Source organism: Lacerta agilis, chromosome 14, assembly GCF_009819535.1.
Source record: "Lacerta agilis isolate rLacAgi1 chromosome 14, rLacAgi1.pri, whole genome shotgun sequence".
NCBI classification, from domain to species: domain Eukaryota; kingdom Metazoa; phylum Chordata; class Lepidosauria; order Squamata; family Lacertidae; genus Lacerta; species Lacerta agilis.
In genome coordinates, this window is record NC_046325.1 from 41,360,275 (window position 1) to 41,380,586 (window position 20,312).

Sequence of the window (20,312 nt, forward strand, 5' to 3'; positions counted from 1 at the left end):
AGGTCATTTTGCTTAGGGAAGTTAACATAATTAATTTATGGAATCTTTCTCTCCATTCTTTAGAAACCTGCAGGTTTACATTTCTATCTTTTACTAAATTAATAGATATTGACATTCTAATAAGCATGACCAACATATCTGATGAAGAGTTTCTGTTGACTTTTCTTTGGTCCTGTGTTAAAGAGCATGAATTACCGTATTTGCTTTGATCCAATGAGCACAGCTCAGATGCTATACACCAGGGTGGAGACCTTCCAACCTGTAGGCAAAATTAAACCTGCCAAGCCCTGGAGGTTGGCCCACCCAACAGTTTTGGGCAAAGCATGCCCATGTTTGTGGGCCTGGCATATATGAAAGTTCAAACCGCAGGTTAAGAAAGAAGAATCTTCAGTGCACTTTCGGTATGCTTCTGATTCTTCCTTTTGAAGACAAAACACTACACTTTTGAATATGGTGCCTTTTCCTGTCACCCTTCAATATGTATTGAATGAAGAGTGCTGTATATTTACTATAATGTCTTAATGCCAGTCCCAAAAGTGTGTCTCATCAAGCATTCTATTCATTGGCAGCTACAAGCTCAGCCCATTTAGAAGATCTAGCTTATCTAGATGAACAGAGGCATGCTCCCCTACGAACATCTCTCCGGATGCCTCGTCAGAGTATAGCTGGTGCTCGCACGCAACAGGACCTAAGAGGTAAGCATTGTATGTGTGCACCTGTGACATATGCTGGGGTCTTTAGCAGCTACCACCCTAGTACAGATGCCTACTGAAAGTGTCCGCATTCTGAGAAGGAGTCTAGTGTAGTCTGGGCTATCTCTGGCTCTGCTACAGTAAGTTATCCCGAGCTATCCAAAACATAATTGGAATTGCTTTAAAGCAGGGTTTCCCAAACTTGGGTCTCCATTTGTTTTTGGACTACAGTTACCATCATTCCTGATCACTGGTCCTGCTGGCTAGGGATGATGGGAGTTGTAGTCCAAAAAAAGAAAAAGGAAAAAAAAAGCTGAAGACCCAAGTTTGGGAAATCCTGCTTTAAAGTAGTCAGATTTAAATCAAAAATAATTACTGCCCTTTTGGCCACTAATAGGACAGTACAAAAGGCGCTATCCACATACAGTGTTGAGAGCTTATACGTACTGGGGGATTCCCCAGCTATGGCAAAAAAGACTGTATATTAAGAAAGATTACTTTATATATTTAAAAAAGAGGCAGGGAGAGAAACCTTTTCAAATGTGTGTGGTGGGCGGGGTGGGGTGGGGAAGGCCTTTTTATCTGCAATGTCCTTCTATAGTAACAGAATCTTAAAAACAGTTAAAAGCTCTATAATTATTGAAAGACATAGCAGAATATCTAAAACAGAGGAAGCGAAATCTGTCCACTCCTCTTTTTATAATCAGTATTCAAAAAGTGAAGTTTATATGAGGCCGTTGGGTACCCCCCCCCAAAAAAAAATCCCTTCCCATCAAATTAGATTTCCTTCCGCCTTTTCTTAAATTTTCCAACTTCTCTGTATTTGAATAGAGCAGTGCTATAGTAGCCAAATGATACCTAAGTTCAAATGGATCCCTTGAAAAGCTCACCATTGTTCAGGACTAGAAGGTGGCACTCTGCGCTTCCTTACCATAACTAATTATAGTTCCTGAATTGTACACTTGTTTTTTTTTCCCCTTTGCAGTACGCTTTGCACCTTACAGACCTCCTGACATCTCTCTGAAACCGCTGCTTTTTGAGGTGCCCAGCATCACCACAGAATCTGTGTTCGTTGGCCGGGACTGGGTGTTCCAAGAGATTGATGTACAATTGCAGAGTGCTGATGCCAGTGTGAACAGAGGTGTGGTGATCGTTGGAAATATAGGCTTTGGCAAGACAGCAATCATCTCCAGACTGGTTGCGCTGAGCTGCCATGGCACACGCATGAGGCAGATTGCTTCTGACAGCCCCCATGCGTCCCCAAAACGTAAGTGAAGAGATGTACTAACTGGATAAATCTGTTGTGTGCTTATATAGGTTACATATTATCTAATGGAGATGTCCTCCTATATCCTGTACGCAAGCAGGTTGGGACAGTTCCTTGCATTTGTAGGTGTGAGAAATGCCATTATAGGGATTCTGAACTACAGTGGTACCTCGACTTACGAATTTAATCCATTCCGAATGCACACTCGTAGGTCGAAAAATTCGTAAGTCGAAAAAAGCAATTTCCCCATAGGAATGCATTGGAAACAAACCGCATCTAAAATTCGTAAGTCGAGTAAACCCCATCTAAAACGGCCAACGGATGTCCTTCAGATGTTGAAAAATTTGTAGGCGTGCAGGCACTTTTTCCATTCGTAAGTCGAAAAATTAGTATGTCGAGTAATTCGTAAGTCAAGGTACCACTGTATTCATTTTCCAATCATATACTATAAGAGCTTGGAATTGCTAGAAATTCAGCTTTTATTTCCAGTGAATCTAGACTTGTCTTTCCACTTACTACAGCTCAAATAAGAGTGTTGGCAGCTATCTGCCTATATATGCAGCTAGACTGGTGACTGGGAGTGGCCGCCGGGACCACATAACACCGGTCCTGAGAGATCTACATTGGCTCCCAGTACGTTTCCGAGCACAATTCAAAGTGTTGGTGCTGACCTTTAAAGCCCTAAACGGCCTCGGTTCTGTATACCTGAAGGAGCGTCTCCTCCCCCATCGTTCAGCCCGGACACTGAGATCCAGTGCCGAGGGCCTTCTGGCGGTTCCCTCACTGCGAGAAGCAAAGCTACAGGGAACCAGGCAGAGGGCCTTCTCGGTAGTGGCGCCCGCCCTGTGGAACGCCCTCCCATCACAGTTCAAGGAGATAAACAACTACCTGACATTCAGAAAATACCTGAAGGCAGCCCTTTTCTGGGAAGTTTTTAATGTGTGATATTTTTGTATCTGATTTTTGTTGGAAGAAATCCAGCCAGATGGGCGGGGTACAAATAATAATAATAATAATAATAATAATAATAATAATATTAATACTAATAATAATAATAATAATTATTATTATTATTATTATTATTATTATTATTATTATTATCATCATTATCATTATCATTATTATTATTATTATATACTGAAACATTTGGGTGCCGATCTTTACAATGAGGACATATACAGAGTTCTTAGTGACTTCTCCACAATTAAGACTTCTTCCTCTGGAAATCATACTGAGTTCAAGCCAGAGGATCTTTTGGAAAAGCTATTTTTAGTGGCCAGGAATATATGTCAGCATGGGTTTATTTAATGTACAAAGCTTTGAATGGGTTTAGTAGTACTTATGCATCAAGAGCCTTCAGGGTGACATAAAAAGCCTAATAGAAAAATGCTTTTATTGATGGTGGAGAGGTACTGTGGTAATTTCATTCTGGGTACTGTAGGCTGTGCCTGCCTTGCAGGCTATTTTGGTTTTATATGGTGCCATTTTGGTTGCATTGCCTTAATGTCCAGTTGCCCACTCCTACATTCCTTTATTTGACTCCTGTTTTCCACGACCTGCTGTTTACAAAAGTTGGCTTGTGTAAGGGAAATTGAGCTGTCCTTCTAGGGTGCATAGATGTGATTTGCTTGCTTCTCACTCTTTCCAGTCTAAGTCCATCTTTCCGCCTTTTCTGCATTGCAGATGTTGATGCAAACAGAGAGCTCCCTCTCACTCAACCACCTTCTGCTCACTCTTCCATCGCAAGTGGAAGCTGCCCTGGAACCCCAGAAATGCGCAGACGTCAGGAGGAGGCTATGAGGAGGCTTGCTGCCCAGGTATTACTTCCCCACCCAAACTTTTCATTCTGTTTTTCTTTCATATGGATGAAGCAAACCAAGGGAAAGGAATAGTGTACTTTTAAGTCCTGTTACAGATAATTAACAACTATTTATTATGCTATAGCCATGCTAAAATTCCAGAAATATTCATTCTGCTTGCACGGAGGTTCCATTAATGTCAGAAGATCTCTTCCACCTCTTGGGGTTATTCCTTCACCAGTGTTGAGTGGGAAGTCTTTCCTGCAATGTGATACTATGAAGATACTAGCAAATACTCCCTTTCTTTGATGGTTGGCTGGTTTGTTCTGAACAGTGAAGTCACTGTGTGGAAGCATTGCTAAGTTAAATGACCACTGTTTGGTTTTGTGGGAGGGAAAAGAATTAAAAATACACAGCTGCATAAAACCGTTATCTAACCCAGTGTTTCCCAGACTTGACTCTCCAGCTGTTTTTGGACTACAATTCCCATCATCCCTAACCATTGGTCCTGCTAGCTAGGGATGATGGGAGTTGTAGTCCAAAACCAGCTGGAGACACAAGTTTGGGAAACACCGATCCAACAGATAGACTCAAGGTGGCGAACCTCCATCCCTCAAACAAACCTTGGTCCACCAGGTGTTCCAATTTGGCCTGCAAGGGCATTTGCTATACCCACCTATCACTTAGCTGACATCAGCTAATTGATGCCAGCTGATGGACAGGAGGGCAGAGTTCAACTCTGCCTTGGCTACGTGAATAGGTGTTTTCAGCCAAAGCAGGGTTTAGTGGGGGCACTAAAGCCTGCTCAGTTTGGCTGTGCACACTTCTTCCTTACTGGGAAAAGATTCCCGTAACCAGTGCAAACATTCCCAGTTTTTACAGGTCTCAAGTGCGAGAGGGACTTCTTCCACCGTGCTTGCGAACTGCACCTCTCATGTGATAGGGAGGGGAGAAAGAAAGTTTCCTTTTGCAAGCATTAGTGGAATATGGGAGAAGTCCCTCTTGCAGCTAATGCTTGTAAAAAAGGGGCACCTTGTTCAAGGGTGGGGGGAGCAGTTTCCTGCAGTCCTTGTAAAGGACTCTGAAGTTAGGAGATACCCCCCCCCCCGAACTACAAGTACCCTTAATAAAGTACAGTTCCTCAGATCCTATGGTGGAAGCCATGATCATTAAAGTGGTTTAAGGGTGCTTTAAATATATGGACCATAAATAGCTGGACCATCAAGAAGGCTGATCGCCGAAGAATTGATGCTTTTGAATTATGGTGCTGGAGGAGACTCTTGAGAGTCCCATGGACTGCAAGCAGATCAAACCTATCCATTCTTAAAGAAATCAGCCCTGAGTGCTCACTGGAAGGACAGATCCTGAAGTTGAGGCTCCAGTACTTTGGCCACCTCATGAGAAGAGAAGACTCCCTGGAAAAGACCCTGATGTTGGGAAAGATGGAGGGCACAAGGAGAAGGGGGCGACAGAGGATGAGATGGTTGGACAGTGTTCTCGAAGCTACTAACATGAGTTTGGCCAAACTGCGAGAGGCAGTGAAGGATAGGCGTGCCTGGCGTGCTCTGGTCCACGGGGTCACGAAGAGTCGGACACGACTGAACGACTGAACAACAACAAATATATGGGCTAGTTGTGAACCTAGTCATTCTGCCCCTCATGTCAAAGACATTTAGCACAGGATCTTCCTTCTTGTTGGAGTGAGGGAAACCAGCAAGCTAATGTGGCTATTTTTTAACGTCTGTGTGCTGCGGAACTGATGTTTGTTTCCCCTTTTGCAGGTTGTTGCATACCACTACTGCCAGGCTGATAATGCCTACACCTGCCTTGTGCCAGAATTTGTACACAACGTGGCAGCCTTGCTCTGCCGCTCCCCACAGTTTGCTGCCTACAGAGAGCAGCTGTTACGGGAGCCCCATCTACAGAGCATGCTTAGCTTGCGGTCCTGTGTTCAGGATCCCTTAGCTTCTTTCCGGAGAGGAGTTCTGGAGCCCTTGGAGAGCCTTCATAAAGGTAGTGAAAAGCCTGAGTTTACCTTGATAGCAACGAACAACTGCGGCATCATTTTAAAGCATAAGCTGAACCTTTTTGTCCATATCTTTCTCCCACCTCCCTATTCCTAAACTCTCAGAACGAAAGATCCCCGATGAAGATTTCATCATATTAATTGATGGGCTAAATGAAGCTGAATTTCACAAACCTGACTATGGGGATACAATAGTATCATTCCTCAGCAAAATGATAGGGAAATTTCCATCCTGGCTGAAGCTGATTGTGACAGTTAGAACAAGTCTACAGGTAGGTTGGGGACTAGTTTATCCTCTGTTCTGTATGATAATTGCTTTTCTCTGAATGGGGGCAGACACCTTACGTGGCCTCTACTGTGATGGGGCTATCTGTTTGGAAGCAGATGATTTATGCACAGTTTGCAAGGCATATGAACTGGTTGGGAGGAAATGTGGGACACACAAATGTTTATTAACCACTGCAACCTTACGGTATTGAGGTTAGCTGTCTTGTTTAAGATTACCCTGACAATTTCTAACTAAAAGAGAAGCCACCTTCATTGTCTACAGCTGCAAATAGAATTAGTTCACTTACTAAAGCTGAAATGTTGACTTCTTAAAAAATGAAAACTGTTACAGTTCAAAGGAAGATGTGCTTTCCAACCAGTATTTTAAGAAGGCAAGGCCACAGTTAGGTGCACCCAGCAGGACTTCTGGTCTTTTCTCATTGTGCATCGGCATGAACTGTTTTTGAAACTCCTCCAGCTTTCAAGAGTACATTGAATGCAATGGAGAAGATTGATATATTAAAAAGAAGTAAATCCCCCCCCTCTTGACATTGTGGTTAATCCTATGATTCTCTGAATTGTTCCCAAAACCAAAACAATAATGGCGGTCAGTCATTTGCAGCTGCTACATTTGGATAATGAAAGTACATCTACCCACCTGCTGGTTTACTGATGAATGGTTTGGCTTCTTTAAAAAAAGTGACTTTTTCAGCAGCAGCAGATTTTCCCCCCACTTCATTTTTTAAAAATTAGTTTTTAACAAAAGTGCACTTGTCACCTTTGAGAGTAGCAAATTTATAGTGCTGTGAATATTTATAGGCAACATAACATGCATAAATATGATGGAAAAGGTGATAGAAGAGTTAAAGTACAAAGGAGGATAAAATACGTTCATATGGCTATCAGGGGCATAAAATATTAATAGAACACATTGCTAGAACATCTGCTGGAGTTTTTAAAAAGTGCAGGAGCACAGGACTTGCAAATGGAATGTGTAACTTAGGGGAATACGATTTTCTCAGTGAGAACCACCTGTAATCTTCAAACCTTGAGAAACAAAAACACTGGCTTAGAATAGCGCTGAACCCTTGACACCTTTCCTTCCAGCCAAGGTTCTCACATTGTTATGGCAGAAAAGCAGGTGGAAGCAAGTGTGGAAGAGTGGAAAACATAAGCACAACCCTTTTGCTATTTCTAATCATGCCTTTCACCGTGTTTCCCATACCTTGGACTCCACCCAGTGTGTTGTTCCACCTTTACTTTAAAAGTGCTGATTCCAGCCTCATTCCAAGGAGAAAGCCCATTTTTTATTTATTACTGCTATTTAAATCCCTGAGGGGGATTCTCTTTTCTATCCATTGCTGTGCACATCAAAATCCTGTTCTTTTACTAAAGACATCTACACCTTTGGAGATCATGCTTCTCTTGGGCTCTTCTGCGGGGGAATCAGACTTCTGTCTTCTGAAAAAAAGACTGATAAACCATGATGAAAATACAGGATGATAATGATGGCATAACATGGGTGTCCCATAAAAAAGTGAATGAACAAAACATGGCAGTTTCACACTAAACTGCTAGTGTAAAAGCACCCTAGGTCAGTTTATAAAGGGCAATGACAGACCAGAAACAAATCTGTAGAAACTGTTGATTCCATTGTCCATTTGCTATCTCTTGGTTGTGGTTTTGAAAGGCAGTTTGGAAATTTAGCTTTCAAAGTCAGTTTAACTGTACCACCCAGGTTTAACAAGTGGTGTAACCTCATTTGGAGCCAGTATGACAGCATGCCTGGCCTTTAACTCATAACTTTGTGTGTCAATATTTATACTTCCAGTGGGAGACAATATTTATACTTCCAGTGGGAGACTGATTGTATTTCTCCCATTTTTAACTTCTCCATTATTTACTTTATTCTTTTTTTTCTTGTAGGAAATAATTAAGTTATTACCCTTCCATAGGATATTCCTGGACAGACTGGAAGAGAATGAAGCTATAGATCAGGATCTCCAAGCCTACATCCTACACCGAATACATAGCAGCTCTGAGATACAGAATAACATCTCTCTTAATGGCAAAATGGACAACACAACCTTTGGCAAACTTAGTTCTCATCTCAAAACCCTGAGTCAAGGATCCTACTTGTACCTTAAGCTCACATTTGATCTAATAGAGAAGGGCTATTTGGTGTTAAAAAGCTCTAGCTATAAGGTAGTCCCCGTCTCCCTTTCGGAGGTGTACCTACTTCAGTGCAATATGAAGTTTCCAACACAGTCTTCCTTTGACCGGGTGATGCCTCTCTTAAACGTGGCTGTGGCATCTCTGCACCCCTTGACCGATGAGCATATTTTCCAGGCCATCAATGCAGGAAGCATTGAAGGTTCCTTGGAATGGGAGGACTTTCAGCAAAGGATGGAGAACCTCTCCATGTTCCTTATCAAGCGCAGAGATATGACCCGAATGTTTGTCCATCCATCTTTTCGAGAGTGGCTTATCTGGAGAGAAGAAGGAGAAAAAACCAAGTTCCTCTGTGACCCTAGGTAAGTAACCCATCACCTTGTGACAGGAGAAGACAGCTATAAGATCACTTCATTTTTCATTAATATACCTCTGTGTAGTGTTATTGAGATGTGGCTAAAAAGATGGTCCATTTACAATAGGAAGAGAACCAACTGGGTGTGTGTGTTATTGGGTTGATGTTGTTTTTATTTTGATTATGTAATCAAAGAGATTAAAAATACATTAAAACATCAGTCATTAAAAACTTCCCTAAACAGGGCTGCCTTCAGATATCTTCTAACGTCAGATTGTTGTTTATTTCTTTGACATCTGATGGGAGGGCGTTCCACAGGACGGGTGCCACTACTGAGGAGGCCCTCTGCCTGGTTCCCTGTAACTTTGCTTCTTGCAGTGAGGGAACTGCCAGAAGACCCTCGACGCTGGACCTCAGTGTCTGGGCAGAACGATGGGGGTGGAGATGCTCCTTCAGGTATACTGGGCCAAGGCCATTTAGGGCTTTAAAGGTCAGCACCAACACTCAGAAACGCACTGGGAGCCAATGTAGGTCTTTGAAGAGTGGTATCTATATTCAGTAAATAGCAACAACAACACTAAGATAATCATTCTCTGATTACTCTCTCTATGTATGGAAGTCTGTGAAGGAGCATCAAAAGGCGGGTGATGTTTGAGGGCATACACCTTTGTGTTTCTTTGGATGTGACTAAGGAAGATGATCACGTGCCAAGATCTTTAGTGATTATTCATTGTATTTATTTTTGAGTCAATACCTCCACATTTAACTTGATGTTAGAATTTACTTTGACTCTGCTTAATGATGATGATGATGATAAGCATTTTGGTGTTCAAAGAGTTTTACGTACATTACGCTGTTGTAATCTTTACAGAACAAAAAGGAGAACAGGCTCTTGTATTCACTCATGCACAACTCTTTATTGTAGCTCAAAATGTTTCAGAATATAAAACTCCTTCAGGAGGTTGAACAAAGCTAGCAGGTTCTTAAAATACCTTGTTCTTAAAATCTTGAAAGCTCAAGAACCATCTTGAAAAAATGGTAGAGCTAAATGTTTATTGTCTTGAGATCAGTTGAACGTAGATCTGGAGGGCTTAACAGATGGAAGAAAACTTGTTGGGGGAAGCTAACACTTTGAAAGACAGGAACAGAATTCAAAATGACCTCAATAGAATGGGAAACTGGGCCAAAATTGGCAAAATGAAATCAACATAGACAAATGCAAAGTTATGCATTTAGCCAAAACAACATAACTAATCAAAGGCACAAGTATAAGATGGGGGACACCTGGCTTGACAGGTGAAAGGGATCTGGAGACTGTAGTCGATCGTAAGCCGAATAAGAGTCAGCAGTGAGTTTTCAGCTGCAAAAAAAAACCCTGAATATGATTTTAGGTTGCATTAATAAAACCATCTTTTGCAGCCGTCCAAAAACAGCTGCCCCTGTACTGGATTTCACTCTTTATTAGTGACTTCATTCTCTACAGAACCCACTTGCTAATGCAGCAATGTGTCTACTGAGAAATAGCAGAAAGGCAATGGAGTGCAAGACTCTGGGCCAGAGAAGTGCATGTCCAAGGGTCTAAACTCAGCAAAGGAACAGAGCTTTGGGGGTGGGTTGGGGAGTATATAAGGGCTCCATAGGGACTAAGCACTTGTCTGAACAAGTCATCTATGATCTGTCCAGGGTGCTGAAAGTCCTCTCTGTGACTGCCTTTGCTGTCCAGTGGTTCCTGACCTTGAATGGGACATCTGCATGGTTTTTGTGCCTGCATTCACCTCAGTTCTAACCAGTTTACTGGACAAGCTTCTTCCCAGCACTACCATGGTCTCAGCCACATCTGAAGTGGACATGACTCCTCCGTAGTGAAGTATATAGATAACTATTCATAAGTTTGCTTCCTCTCCCCTTGCAAGAAAAAAAAAATGCTCTGCTTCAACCTCCACCTGCTCTATGACTGCAGAACCAAAGGGAGGCATTCCCTGGCCTTTTACCACCACCGACAACTCCAAGGGCCCCTGGGAGGCTGCACCCAGCCTCACTGGAAAAACTTTGTGACAAGTATGAGACCAGTCTGGCCCCATTCACTGGCTATTGAAGCAACAGCTGCTGCAATGCTTGCTTTTCTCTTCCATTCCTTTTTCCTGTTGCATCATGTTTGTAGGCCTATATTAAAAGCCTTATGATTATGATTTACAAGGATTATTGTTATTTAACCATATAATCTCTGATAATCTTAACAGAAATATTAAATTATGAGAGTTCTTTTATTTCAGGTAGCCAAAAATTATAAAGTTAAAAGGGCATACTGTAAACTGCCCTGTGATCCTCAGATGAAGGGTGGTATAGAAATTTTAATAATGATGATGATGATGATGATGATAATAATAATATAATAATAATAATAATAATAATAATAATAATAATAATAATAATAATAATAATAATAATAATAATAATAATAAATTTTTAAAGCTTCAAACGCAAGTCCCAGCATGGAAGCATGGGTAGTGGTGGTTAATCGATTCTGTCTGCTACCTTAAAAATAGATTCTTGTGGCACTTGCCTTGATTTCATTGGTTGAGCTCTTCAAAGAGGTGAACTAGATGGATTGTATAGTCACTAAGTTCCCCTTCTTCGATAGGGAACATGCAGAAATAAACCACTACTGCTTCCAACTCCAGGAAATAGGGATTGCCCACTTCAGTGGATAAGAATTATTATTATTATTATTATTAGTCTGTTTATATCCTGCTGTTCTATTAAAAGTACACACTCAGAATAGAATCCATCATTAAGTGTAGCTTCCTACAAGGAGGGGTCACCTCAGACTTTGAAAGATCTTTGCTTCTAATATCGTCCCTCTATGTCAGTTCTCCTAGAGAGAGGAATGAGCTACAATGCTATCTAATAGTTCAGCAAAGGTATGACCAGAGCTGATGAACAATTAAGGAAAACGTGGTCCTGATGTGCATCAGTGTAAAACTAACAAGGGTTATCAGGAGGAGGGAGAAAAGGTTTATCTTCTTCATTTCACAGTCTGAGTGCTAACTGTCAAAAGATACATTGGAGTTAGAATTCTAACTTCCACCATGTTTCTTCTTTTCTCTTTTGCCTAGGAGTGGCCATACGTTGCTCGCCTTCTGGTTTTCCCGTCAAGAGGGAAAACTCAACAGACAGCAGACTATTGAGCTGGGCCATCATATTCTCAAAGCACACATCTTTAAGGTAGCAAAAAATTGTGCAGTGATATCTTCACCTTGGATTTGAATGGTGTGGTACTGGTGTTTTCAGAGCACATGAAGAATGTTAAGTTTCTGAGATCCTCACTAGTACCTAACCTGGTCAGCCACAAATTGTGGTGAAGGCCAAGGCCCTGTCCTCAGGTATCGTCAAAACAGGAGGAATTAGTTATGTGAGGATGCTGCCTCACAACGGCCCTCCATGATTTTCTGCTGCTACCAGACAGCTGATTCAGCAAAAGGTGACCAAGGGTGAGCAGCAGGAGGAGAAAGAAAGGTTCTTTCCTTCATTCAGTTTCATGGACCTCTTCATCCTTTTCTTTCCAGTTTTGGGAGAGAGGAGGGTAAATAAGAGAGAAGGTCTCTCTCTTTCTTAGATCTTAGGGTAAGCAGCTGACAGGAGGAAGACATTGGTGCCCCCAAAGGGAACTGAATTTGGCCTGGAACTGCTAGTTAGTGATCTCCACCCTCCCTAGATCTGTATCATTATTCCATTCTTCTCATACCAAACACGGCCTATTGATTGGAAATGAATTCCTTTGATCGGACATGAAAGCCCTTTGGCATGAGTAGCTTTAAATCCCTGAACACTAAGGAATGTTTGAGAAGTAATTAATTAATAGAGGTCTCATTAGCAGTCTGATTTCTGTATGAGAAGTACTAAGTAGTAATATCATGCAGAGTATGTTCTAGTCTAGTTTATGACTTTCCATTTTCTGAGTCAAAAGATTGCTCAGTGCTGCAACCAACTTGCTAAGAGCACCTTAGGAACAGTCACTGTTAATTGTAAGCCCCATGTCTTGACATACTGTCCCAAGGAATATGACTTACAGTGTGCAAATTTTATTTTTGGAGGGGGCTGTAGACAAGAGCTTGGGTGACCTTCCCAACAAAGGTTCCTAAAAGAATCCTTGGGGGAAAATAGGAGTATTAGATTGCATTGCCTTTTTCAAAAAACATTAAGCTATTTATGATATTGATTCCAGAATAAATGTTCCTTATTCAACACTGGCTCACCTCTTTCTTTGATTCTTCTATTCTTTGTTGTGTCTTTTTGCTAGTACTTGTAGTATACAGCCCACTGGACGTGGGGCAAAGGGATTACACCACTTCTCTCCCTTTCACGATGGAATCTTGCTCAAGAGTTCCTACTCATGTGATTTGGTTGGATGTTGAGGTTGTTATTTGAAATGAGGTAGACTTCAGAGCATTTAGAAAAGAATAACTCTTTGGTGCTCTGACGTAACTTGCAGTGAGTAGTAGGACTTAATCCTTGGAGTTGCATCCTCTCCAACACTCCTACTTTCTTTTTAGAATACAATATTATTGTAAAGTTGACATTGAATCCTTGCTAGTCAATTAGGGTTAAATGAGCCACGTGTTAGTGATGTGTAAAAGAAAACCAGTACTGTACTTTGAATTATCAAATTTAAAGTGTGTCTTTTGCAGGGACTGAGTAAAAAAGTTGGGGTTTCCTCCTCAATTCTCCAAGGGCTTTGGATTTCCTACAGCTCAGAAGGTCTTTCCATGGCGCTGGCCTCTCTGCGGAATTTGTACACCCCTAACATAAAGGTACGAGAGGGGGATCATTTTTATTGAGACTTTGGCAGGCAAGGGAAAGTATTAAGTTTTTCTTCACTACTCCCTTCTCATGGTGGGGTGGGGCTACAGCTGTTGTTTACATCTTTTATAATGTGCATGTTAATTGATCTAATGTCACATCTAATTCCGCCTTTGGTCAATATAACCATTCTTCACATCTGCACAACCCCTTGGGCAGCCTCATAAAATGTCTCTCTCCATTCTTCCCATTCAATAAGAATTTTGACTTCTCTTTCTATCACTGCCTCCTCTTTCCAGCTTTCATTTTATTTCCAAATAATATTTAAAATGCAGAGAAAATGTAACGTCAACAGCTCCCTAGGCTTGGAGTTATAAGGTAGCATACTTCCAGGTACCAGGTGTTTGGGACAGACAACAGGTTTTCCTTGATTATGGGCTTTTGAGACGCATCTGGTTGACTCTTGCCTGGTAGATGTCAAGGCAGATTGGGTTTTTTGTATTGCTTTAGAACATTTCTGTAGCACTCTTCAATTTGAAATTCAAGTGTTGTTCGTAAAATAGCATTAAAACACATTTAAAAAAATAAAGGCATACTGTATTTTTCCATCTATAAGACGCTCCCTATTTTGGGGGGCTCAGATTTAAGAAAATGGGGGGAGATGGCCCTGTGTATAAGACGCCCCCTCATTTTTGACATTATTTTTTTAGGAAAAATATGGTAATTGTTGGCAGCACCATACATTAAAAGAGGTAGCAAAACAAAATATTAGTACTTAGATTGTATTGTCATATGTTAAAGGAACTTAATATGAATCTTAATATTAAAATTCCATCTAGAGCCATAGATAGATGTTTTTCATCCTTTTTCCCTGCTACAACCATCAAAAATCTGACTCTAACCCAGTCATTTCCAAACAGTATGCTGAGGCACACGTGACACCTGAGCTAATCACAAATGAGTTGTAAAAGTAAATAAAATAATTGAGGATCTGAGTGTGCTTCCTTCTAATCGCTATCCTCAGAGGGCAGGTAATTCTGCACTCTGTCTGCATCTGATTGATTTAGTCATACCTGCTGCAAAGGAACACCAGAATTCCTTAACCTCAGCAGAGAGCGCCTGCTGCATCTCAGCTTGAGTCACTGCTTTGAGAACAATTCCTCCTAGTCAGAAATAGCATCAGGTTACACAGAAACACACTAGTGCATTGGAAAGCAACATATCACATTCAGTGGTGTCCTCTGGAGAGTGTGTGCTTAGGGAGGCAACATCAGAGCAACATTGGAAGTTCCAGAAAGTTAAGAAATTGTTCTGTCAATTGAAATAACCTCACCCACCACAGAATGTCAGTGAGTTTGGTAAGACTCTGGTGACTTGTAATGCCTGCCTTAAAAGGAAAAAGGAGCATGATGATCACCAAATCTTTATTTGGATTGGAATTTAGCCAACGTACCAACTCACCTTGCTTCTGTACTACTGATGACAGACAAGAAGGGAAGTTCTCTTTTTCCCTCTTTCTCTCTCCCACACCGGGGAAAAAAAAAGATTTTGCAACATTCAAGGTGCTGGAAAGAGGACAGGGGAAGTAGAAAGAGAGAGAGAGAGAGGAAGAAACGTCTACCCCCTTGTTAGTGCCAGAGGACAGCGGAATGTGGGGAGCGAGGACAGCAGTAAATTTAGAACTCATATGGAAAAAAACAACATTTTCCTGTGTATTCTCTGCTTTGGCTAAGAATTGCTAGACAAATCAAGCTTGTGGTAGGGGAGGGAAGCTGCTAATCTCTAGTACACGAAATTCTTTCACTCCGTTTTTAATTGAGAAAATTGGCTCGTTGAAGTTTAGAGAATGCTGATCTCATCCATTCCCTTTTCTTTCTGTTCAGGTCAGTCGGCTACTGATCTTGGGAGGCGCCAACATCAATTACAGAACTGAAGTGCTAAACAATGCCCCAATTTTATGCGTCCAGTCTCACCTTGGTTACACAGAGATGGTAGCTTTGCTGTTGGAATTTGGAGCAAATGTTGATGCCTCTTCGGAAAGTGGCCTGACGTCTCTTGGATATGCTGCTGCTGCTGGCTATCTAAGCATTGTTGCCCTCTTGTGCAAGAAGCGAGCGAAGGTGAGGAAGGCATTGAGCTGGTGGCTGTCCTGTTCTCAAACCTGAGCAAGCAAGCCACGGGTGGGCTGCCCATGTCCCTTATGCTGCAGTCCTAATCGTTTGCATCCTTGTAGCTGTGTCTTCTAGCTACTCTCTGGGGTAGTTATGCTAGCAAGAGCATGGGCAACAATTTCATTTTTGTTTCTTCATAAACATACTCCACAATCTTCACTGGTTTGTGGTCCGCAACTAAAATTCCAGAGCAGTTCATTGGCAACTCAGGTTTGGGTAAGGATGTTGCTGAGCTATTGAAGGGATAGGGTGCTAAACCTGTTTGTCTCGACATTTAAAGTTCTCCTGTTTTAATTTGCTATCACTCAAATACCGAATGCAAGGCTAGAGTTCATAATCTAGTTTTGCACGAACATGGTAAACGCCAGGTGTTGGAGAATGTGCCTTTTCCCTTTTTTACATGACACTGCACCCCAAGTGAGTAGGAGTAGCCAATATCCCTAGGATGGTATTCCAAAATCTAATACATCATGAAGCATATCCTGGCAAAACCAGGAACTTTAATGTAACATGGATTAGAAGAAGAAGAAGAACTGTTTTGGATTTGATATCCCGCTTTATCACTACCCGAAGGAGTCTCAAAGCGGCTAACATTCTCCTTTCCCTTCCTCCCCCACAACAAACACTCTGTGAGGTGAGTGGGGCTGAGAGACTTCAGAGAAGTGTGACCAGCCCAAGGTCACCCAGCAGCTGCATGTGGAGGAGCGGAGACGCGAACCTGGTTCACCAGATTACGAGTCTGCCGCTCTTAACCACTATACCACACTGCCTCTCATATTAGGGATAATTAACTATTTGTTCAGGAACATGTCATTTTAATTGTCATACCTGTCTTCGTAATTAAGATGGCTAGAAACTTGTTTTCATTTTAGGTTAAAATTAACTCTCTCAGGCTCCTGAATGTTGCAGAAGTTCCTGAAGGTGTCCTCTGTTTGCAGAATGCTCTCCCCAGGGAGGCGCACCTGGCACCATCTTTAGACATCAGGCAAAGACTTTTCTCTTTACCTGGGCTTTTGGCCCTTAAATTGAAGCAGGCAGCATTGTCGCCTTTTGTAATGGGGCAGGATTTGTTCACCCCACCTTCTAATTGTATAGCTCTGTTTTGAGGGGGTTTTGTTGTTTTTAATGTGACTCGTTTTTGCTCACTCTATAAGAATATAACTATATGTCTGTTCAACATGATTGAGAATTGAATAGCCAGGGACTGGGAACTTTGAGAGTTTAAGATCAGAATGTGGAAATTATGAGAACAAGAAGAAGGCAGAAAAATAATTATGTGAGATGATTCTTCAGAGGTCCAGAATATGGGAAGTCTGTTTAAAATTTAATAATAATTTGGATTGTAATTTGTTTTTTTTTCTTGAATTGGATTATGATTTGATTTGATTTGTTATCAATTGGATGTTCTTAATGGAAAAATAATAAAAAATATTTAACAAAAAAAGAATATAACTATAATACATAAATAAAAACTAGAACAACAACAACAACAGTCTTTGGCAGAGTCTTCGCTACTAATATGGTCCATTTTGGCTAACCTCAGAAAACATCCAGGAACCAACACCTCTCCAGGAGCCTGCAATTTTATGCTGTCTCACTAACCAGCTCAATGTTTTAGGTGACATTTGTGCTCTATAAGATCACAATGTCATTTTGTCTTGTTACCGAATGACAGTATTTGCTTCTAGAGAGCTACTGTGGTTTTCAGTGAACATTTGCTGTTTCCCAAAAGTAACAGCAAAATGTTCACTGAAAACCACATGTTGCTCTCTAGAAGCAAACACTGTCATTCAGTAACAAGACAGAATGGCATCTAATTCCCGAATTAGATGTAAACAATAGATTTCTTCAGAATGACTTTGCTTATTGGAGTGGGACTTGGTTTGTTGTTGTTCAGTCATTCAGTTGTGTCCGACTCTTCGTGACCCCATGGACCAGAGCACGCCAGGCATGCCTATCTTTCACTGCCTCCTGCAGTTTTGCCAAACTCATGCTAGTTGCTTCAAGAACACTGTCCAACCATCTCAAGTGGGACTTGGTAGATTTTACCAAATGGGGGAATGTAGCAAAGAGGTTTGCAGATCACTGCCGGTGTACATAGCAATTGTGCGTTGCAAAATTTGTCCTGAGTTTATATTCTAAACTCCATTTTAAATGTCATTGCTCCTTGCAGATGAAACCCATGAGAGTGGTTTGTGCTACATGTGAATAATGTACTTGTGGACACAGAACACAGTTGTCATTACAAAACAGGCACCAGGTTCTGACTAGCTCTGCATATATGGCCAGAGAAACATGGAGAATATTTCCCATATGAATGTGGCAGTGTTAGGAAAGCAGGAACTGAAACATACAGCAGTTGAGTTAAATTTTAATCAGCCATTTTCCCCCCCTTTTCTTGAAAAGGTGGATCACTTGGACAAGAACGGTCAGTGTGCACTGGTTCATGCAGCTCTCAGAGGCCACCTGGAAGTTGTCAAGTTTTTAATCCAGTGTGACTGGACAATTGCTGGGCAACAGCAGGGAGTGTTTAAAAAGAGTCAAGCCATCCAGCAGGCACTGATTGCTGCTGCCAGCATGGGATACACCGAGGTAAGTTGTCGCTCAGCCTTGTTGAATCCTCACTGGCCAAGCGGCCTTTGTGTTAAGGCAAAGTACTGAGTAACTGTTTTTAAAGCTTGAAGTGCGCGGGAGGATTTTGCAGTTACTACGGGAGCATAGGTACGCCTTTGTATGCAGCGAACCTTTCTGACCATCAAGTGGCTTGAGGGAAGTCACCACACCTTTAGCTCTGCAGCCAAAAGCTGTGGACAATCTACTGACATTTTGTTGTTTAAAATAATCTGCTTGCCTCTCCTGTGCTAGAAATGACATGCAGGGTGGCTAACAACAAATCGTTAAGCAACATAAAAACAATTGCAAGAAAAACAAGAAATGATAGAAAATTGAAATTACGTATACAAATAAATTGCAGATAAAACATTTCAGGCATATTATACAAATTAAAGCAATTCCAGCGGCCCATATCATACAGGAACAATGACCGAGAGAAATGAATGTGAAATAGAACAAGGAAACGAACAAAATACCAAAAGCCTGAATAAGTATGATAGAATTCTCCTAGTATCTAAAAGACAATTAACGTGGCTCTTCTGTGGGCTCAAGTTCCATAGGCAGGGTGCAACCACGGACAAAGTCCTCTCTTGGGTACATAAGAGCATAAGAATAGTACACTGGATCAGTGTACCAATGGCCCATCTAATCCAGCATCCTAGGCTCACAGTGGCCAGCCAGATAGAACATGAGCATAAGAGCACTCTCCCTTCCCATTGCTGCCTCCGACTGTGGAGGCAGAGCATAGCCATCATGGTGAATAACCACACATCTAACCTCTGAGGCACCTGGGAAAATGTTACCAGGCAGGCTTAAGTGGGAGCAGGCAGTCCTTAAGGACTGTGTTGTCTCATTAGCTGGGATAGAGGGTGGGGAACTTCTTTCAGCCCAAAGGCCACAGCCAACCTTCTAGGGCTTGAAAGGTCAAAGGAAAACATAGCTGTCCTGTACAGAACTAGCTCAGGTTTCCTAAGAAGTTTCAAAGACAGCTGGAAACATTATACACCCTTAATATAATATCCAGTAATTAGTCTGGATGTTCACACATGGATAACTGATGGCACAGTTAATATATCGCATTTACTCGAGTCTAATGCGCCATTGAATCTAATGCGCACCTCAGTTTTCAGAACCTTGAAACCAAAAAAAAGTATTTGCTGCTGAATGTAAATGTGCCATCGAAACTAATGCACACCTTAATTTTTGCAACGTAATTTGGCCAAAAAATGTGAGCATTTGGTTCAAGTAAATACGGTACCAACAATCGTTGAATGTAGGCTAGAGTTTTGAATGTATAGTGGACCCCTTTAGTACATCAGGTTCCTCATGAATCTTCCCATGCAGGTTTTTTTAAAGGTTATTAAGTGTATTATTATTATTATTTTTAAAAATGTGACTTGTTTGTTTGGTTGGATGTCCTGAGATTGTGTGCTAACTTCTAAAGGTGTTTCCAAATAAATAAATAAATTATGGTGGGGGGTGAGGGTGGGTGTTTTTGTTGTAAAGACAAATAATTATTTTAATGGGGCTGGGAAGTATATTTCCTTTGTGGGAAAGTGCCAGATAGGGAATTTGTTCACTCCTTTTCCATTTGTTTTGTTCAAAGCAGTTACAGCTTCAGATTATCAGCAGCTTATTTTTAGACATGCAGACAGTTCAGAAACTGACAGATTTCTTTGCTTTTAGATTGTCTCCTACCTGCTTGATCTTCCAGAAAAAGATGAGGAGGAGGTAGAACGAGCACAGATCAACAGCTTTGACAGTCTCTGGGGAGAGACAGGTAAATTCTGTAGACTGTTTGTGACTCCCCTTACATCCATTGAATACATGTGTGATGTGCTGAAAGAGATTGGTTATCCTCTGGGAAATTCACAACAGTGCCAACATAAACCTCTGTCCCTTAATATTCAGGGTGTTGAGTATCGGTTGTTTCTTCTGAGTTGTAAGGAGGAAAAGCTTATAAATATTTTATTTATTTCAATATTTATAAGCCGCACTTGAATAAAATTACAGCAAGGCAATATGCATAAGAACATGACATCCCAGCAAGAGCAGTAAAAGCATCAATTAATAAATACTTCTTGCTAAAAGAAATTCACCTCTCAGCAGCTTACCTGAATAACGCAGTTTTCAGGAGATGTCTAAAAGAA

The 20,312-nt window shown here is 41.3% G+C and overlaps 1 protein-coding gene across 1 annotated transcript in view; it reads left to right on the plus strand.

Moving 5' to 3' along the window:
• The window catches only part of LOC117058046 (protein TANC2), a 54,525-nt gene that overhangs the window by 10,990 nt on the left and 23,223 nt on the right, over positions 1–20,312 (plus strand). The window contains exons 3-13 of the mRNA XM_033168929.1: positions 570–695; positions 1,678–1,959; positions 3,643–3,776; positions 5,540–5,771; positions 5,890–6,056; positions 7,978–8,585; positions 11,695–11,803; positions 13,267–13,389; positions 15,262–15,498; positions 17,956–18,141; positions 19,849–19,942. Coding sequence (XP_033024820.1) covers positions 570–695; positions 1,678–1,959; positions 3,643–3,776; positions 5,540–5,771; positions 5,890–6,056; positions 7,978–8,585; positions 11,695–11,803; positions 13,267–13,389; positions 15,262–15,498; positions 17,956–18,141; positions 19,849–19,942 — 2,298 coding nt within the window. The remainder of the gene's footprint in view (positions 1–569; positions 696–1,677; positions 1,960–3,642; positions 3,777–5,539; positions 5,772–5,889; positions 6,057–7,977; positions 8,586–11,694; positions 11,804–13,266; positions 13,390–15,261; positions 15,499–17,955; positions 18,142–19,848; positions 19,943–20,312) is intronic.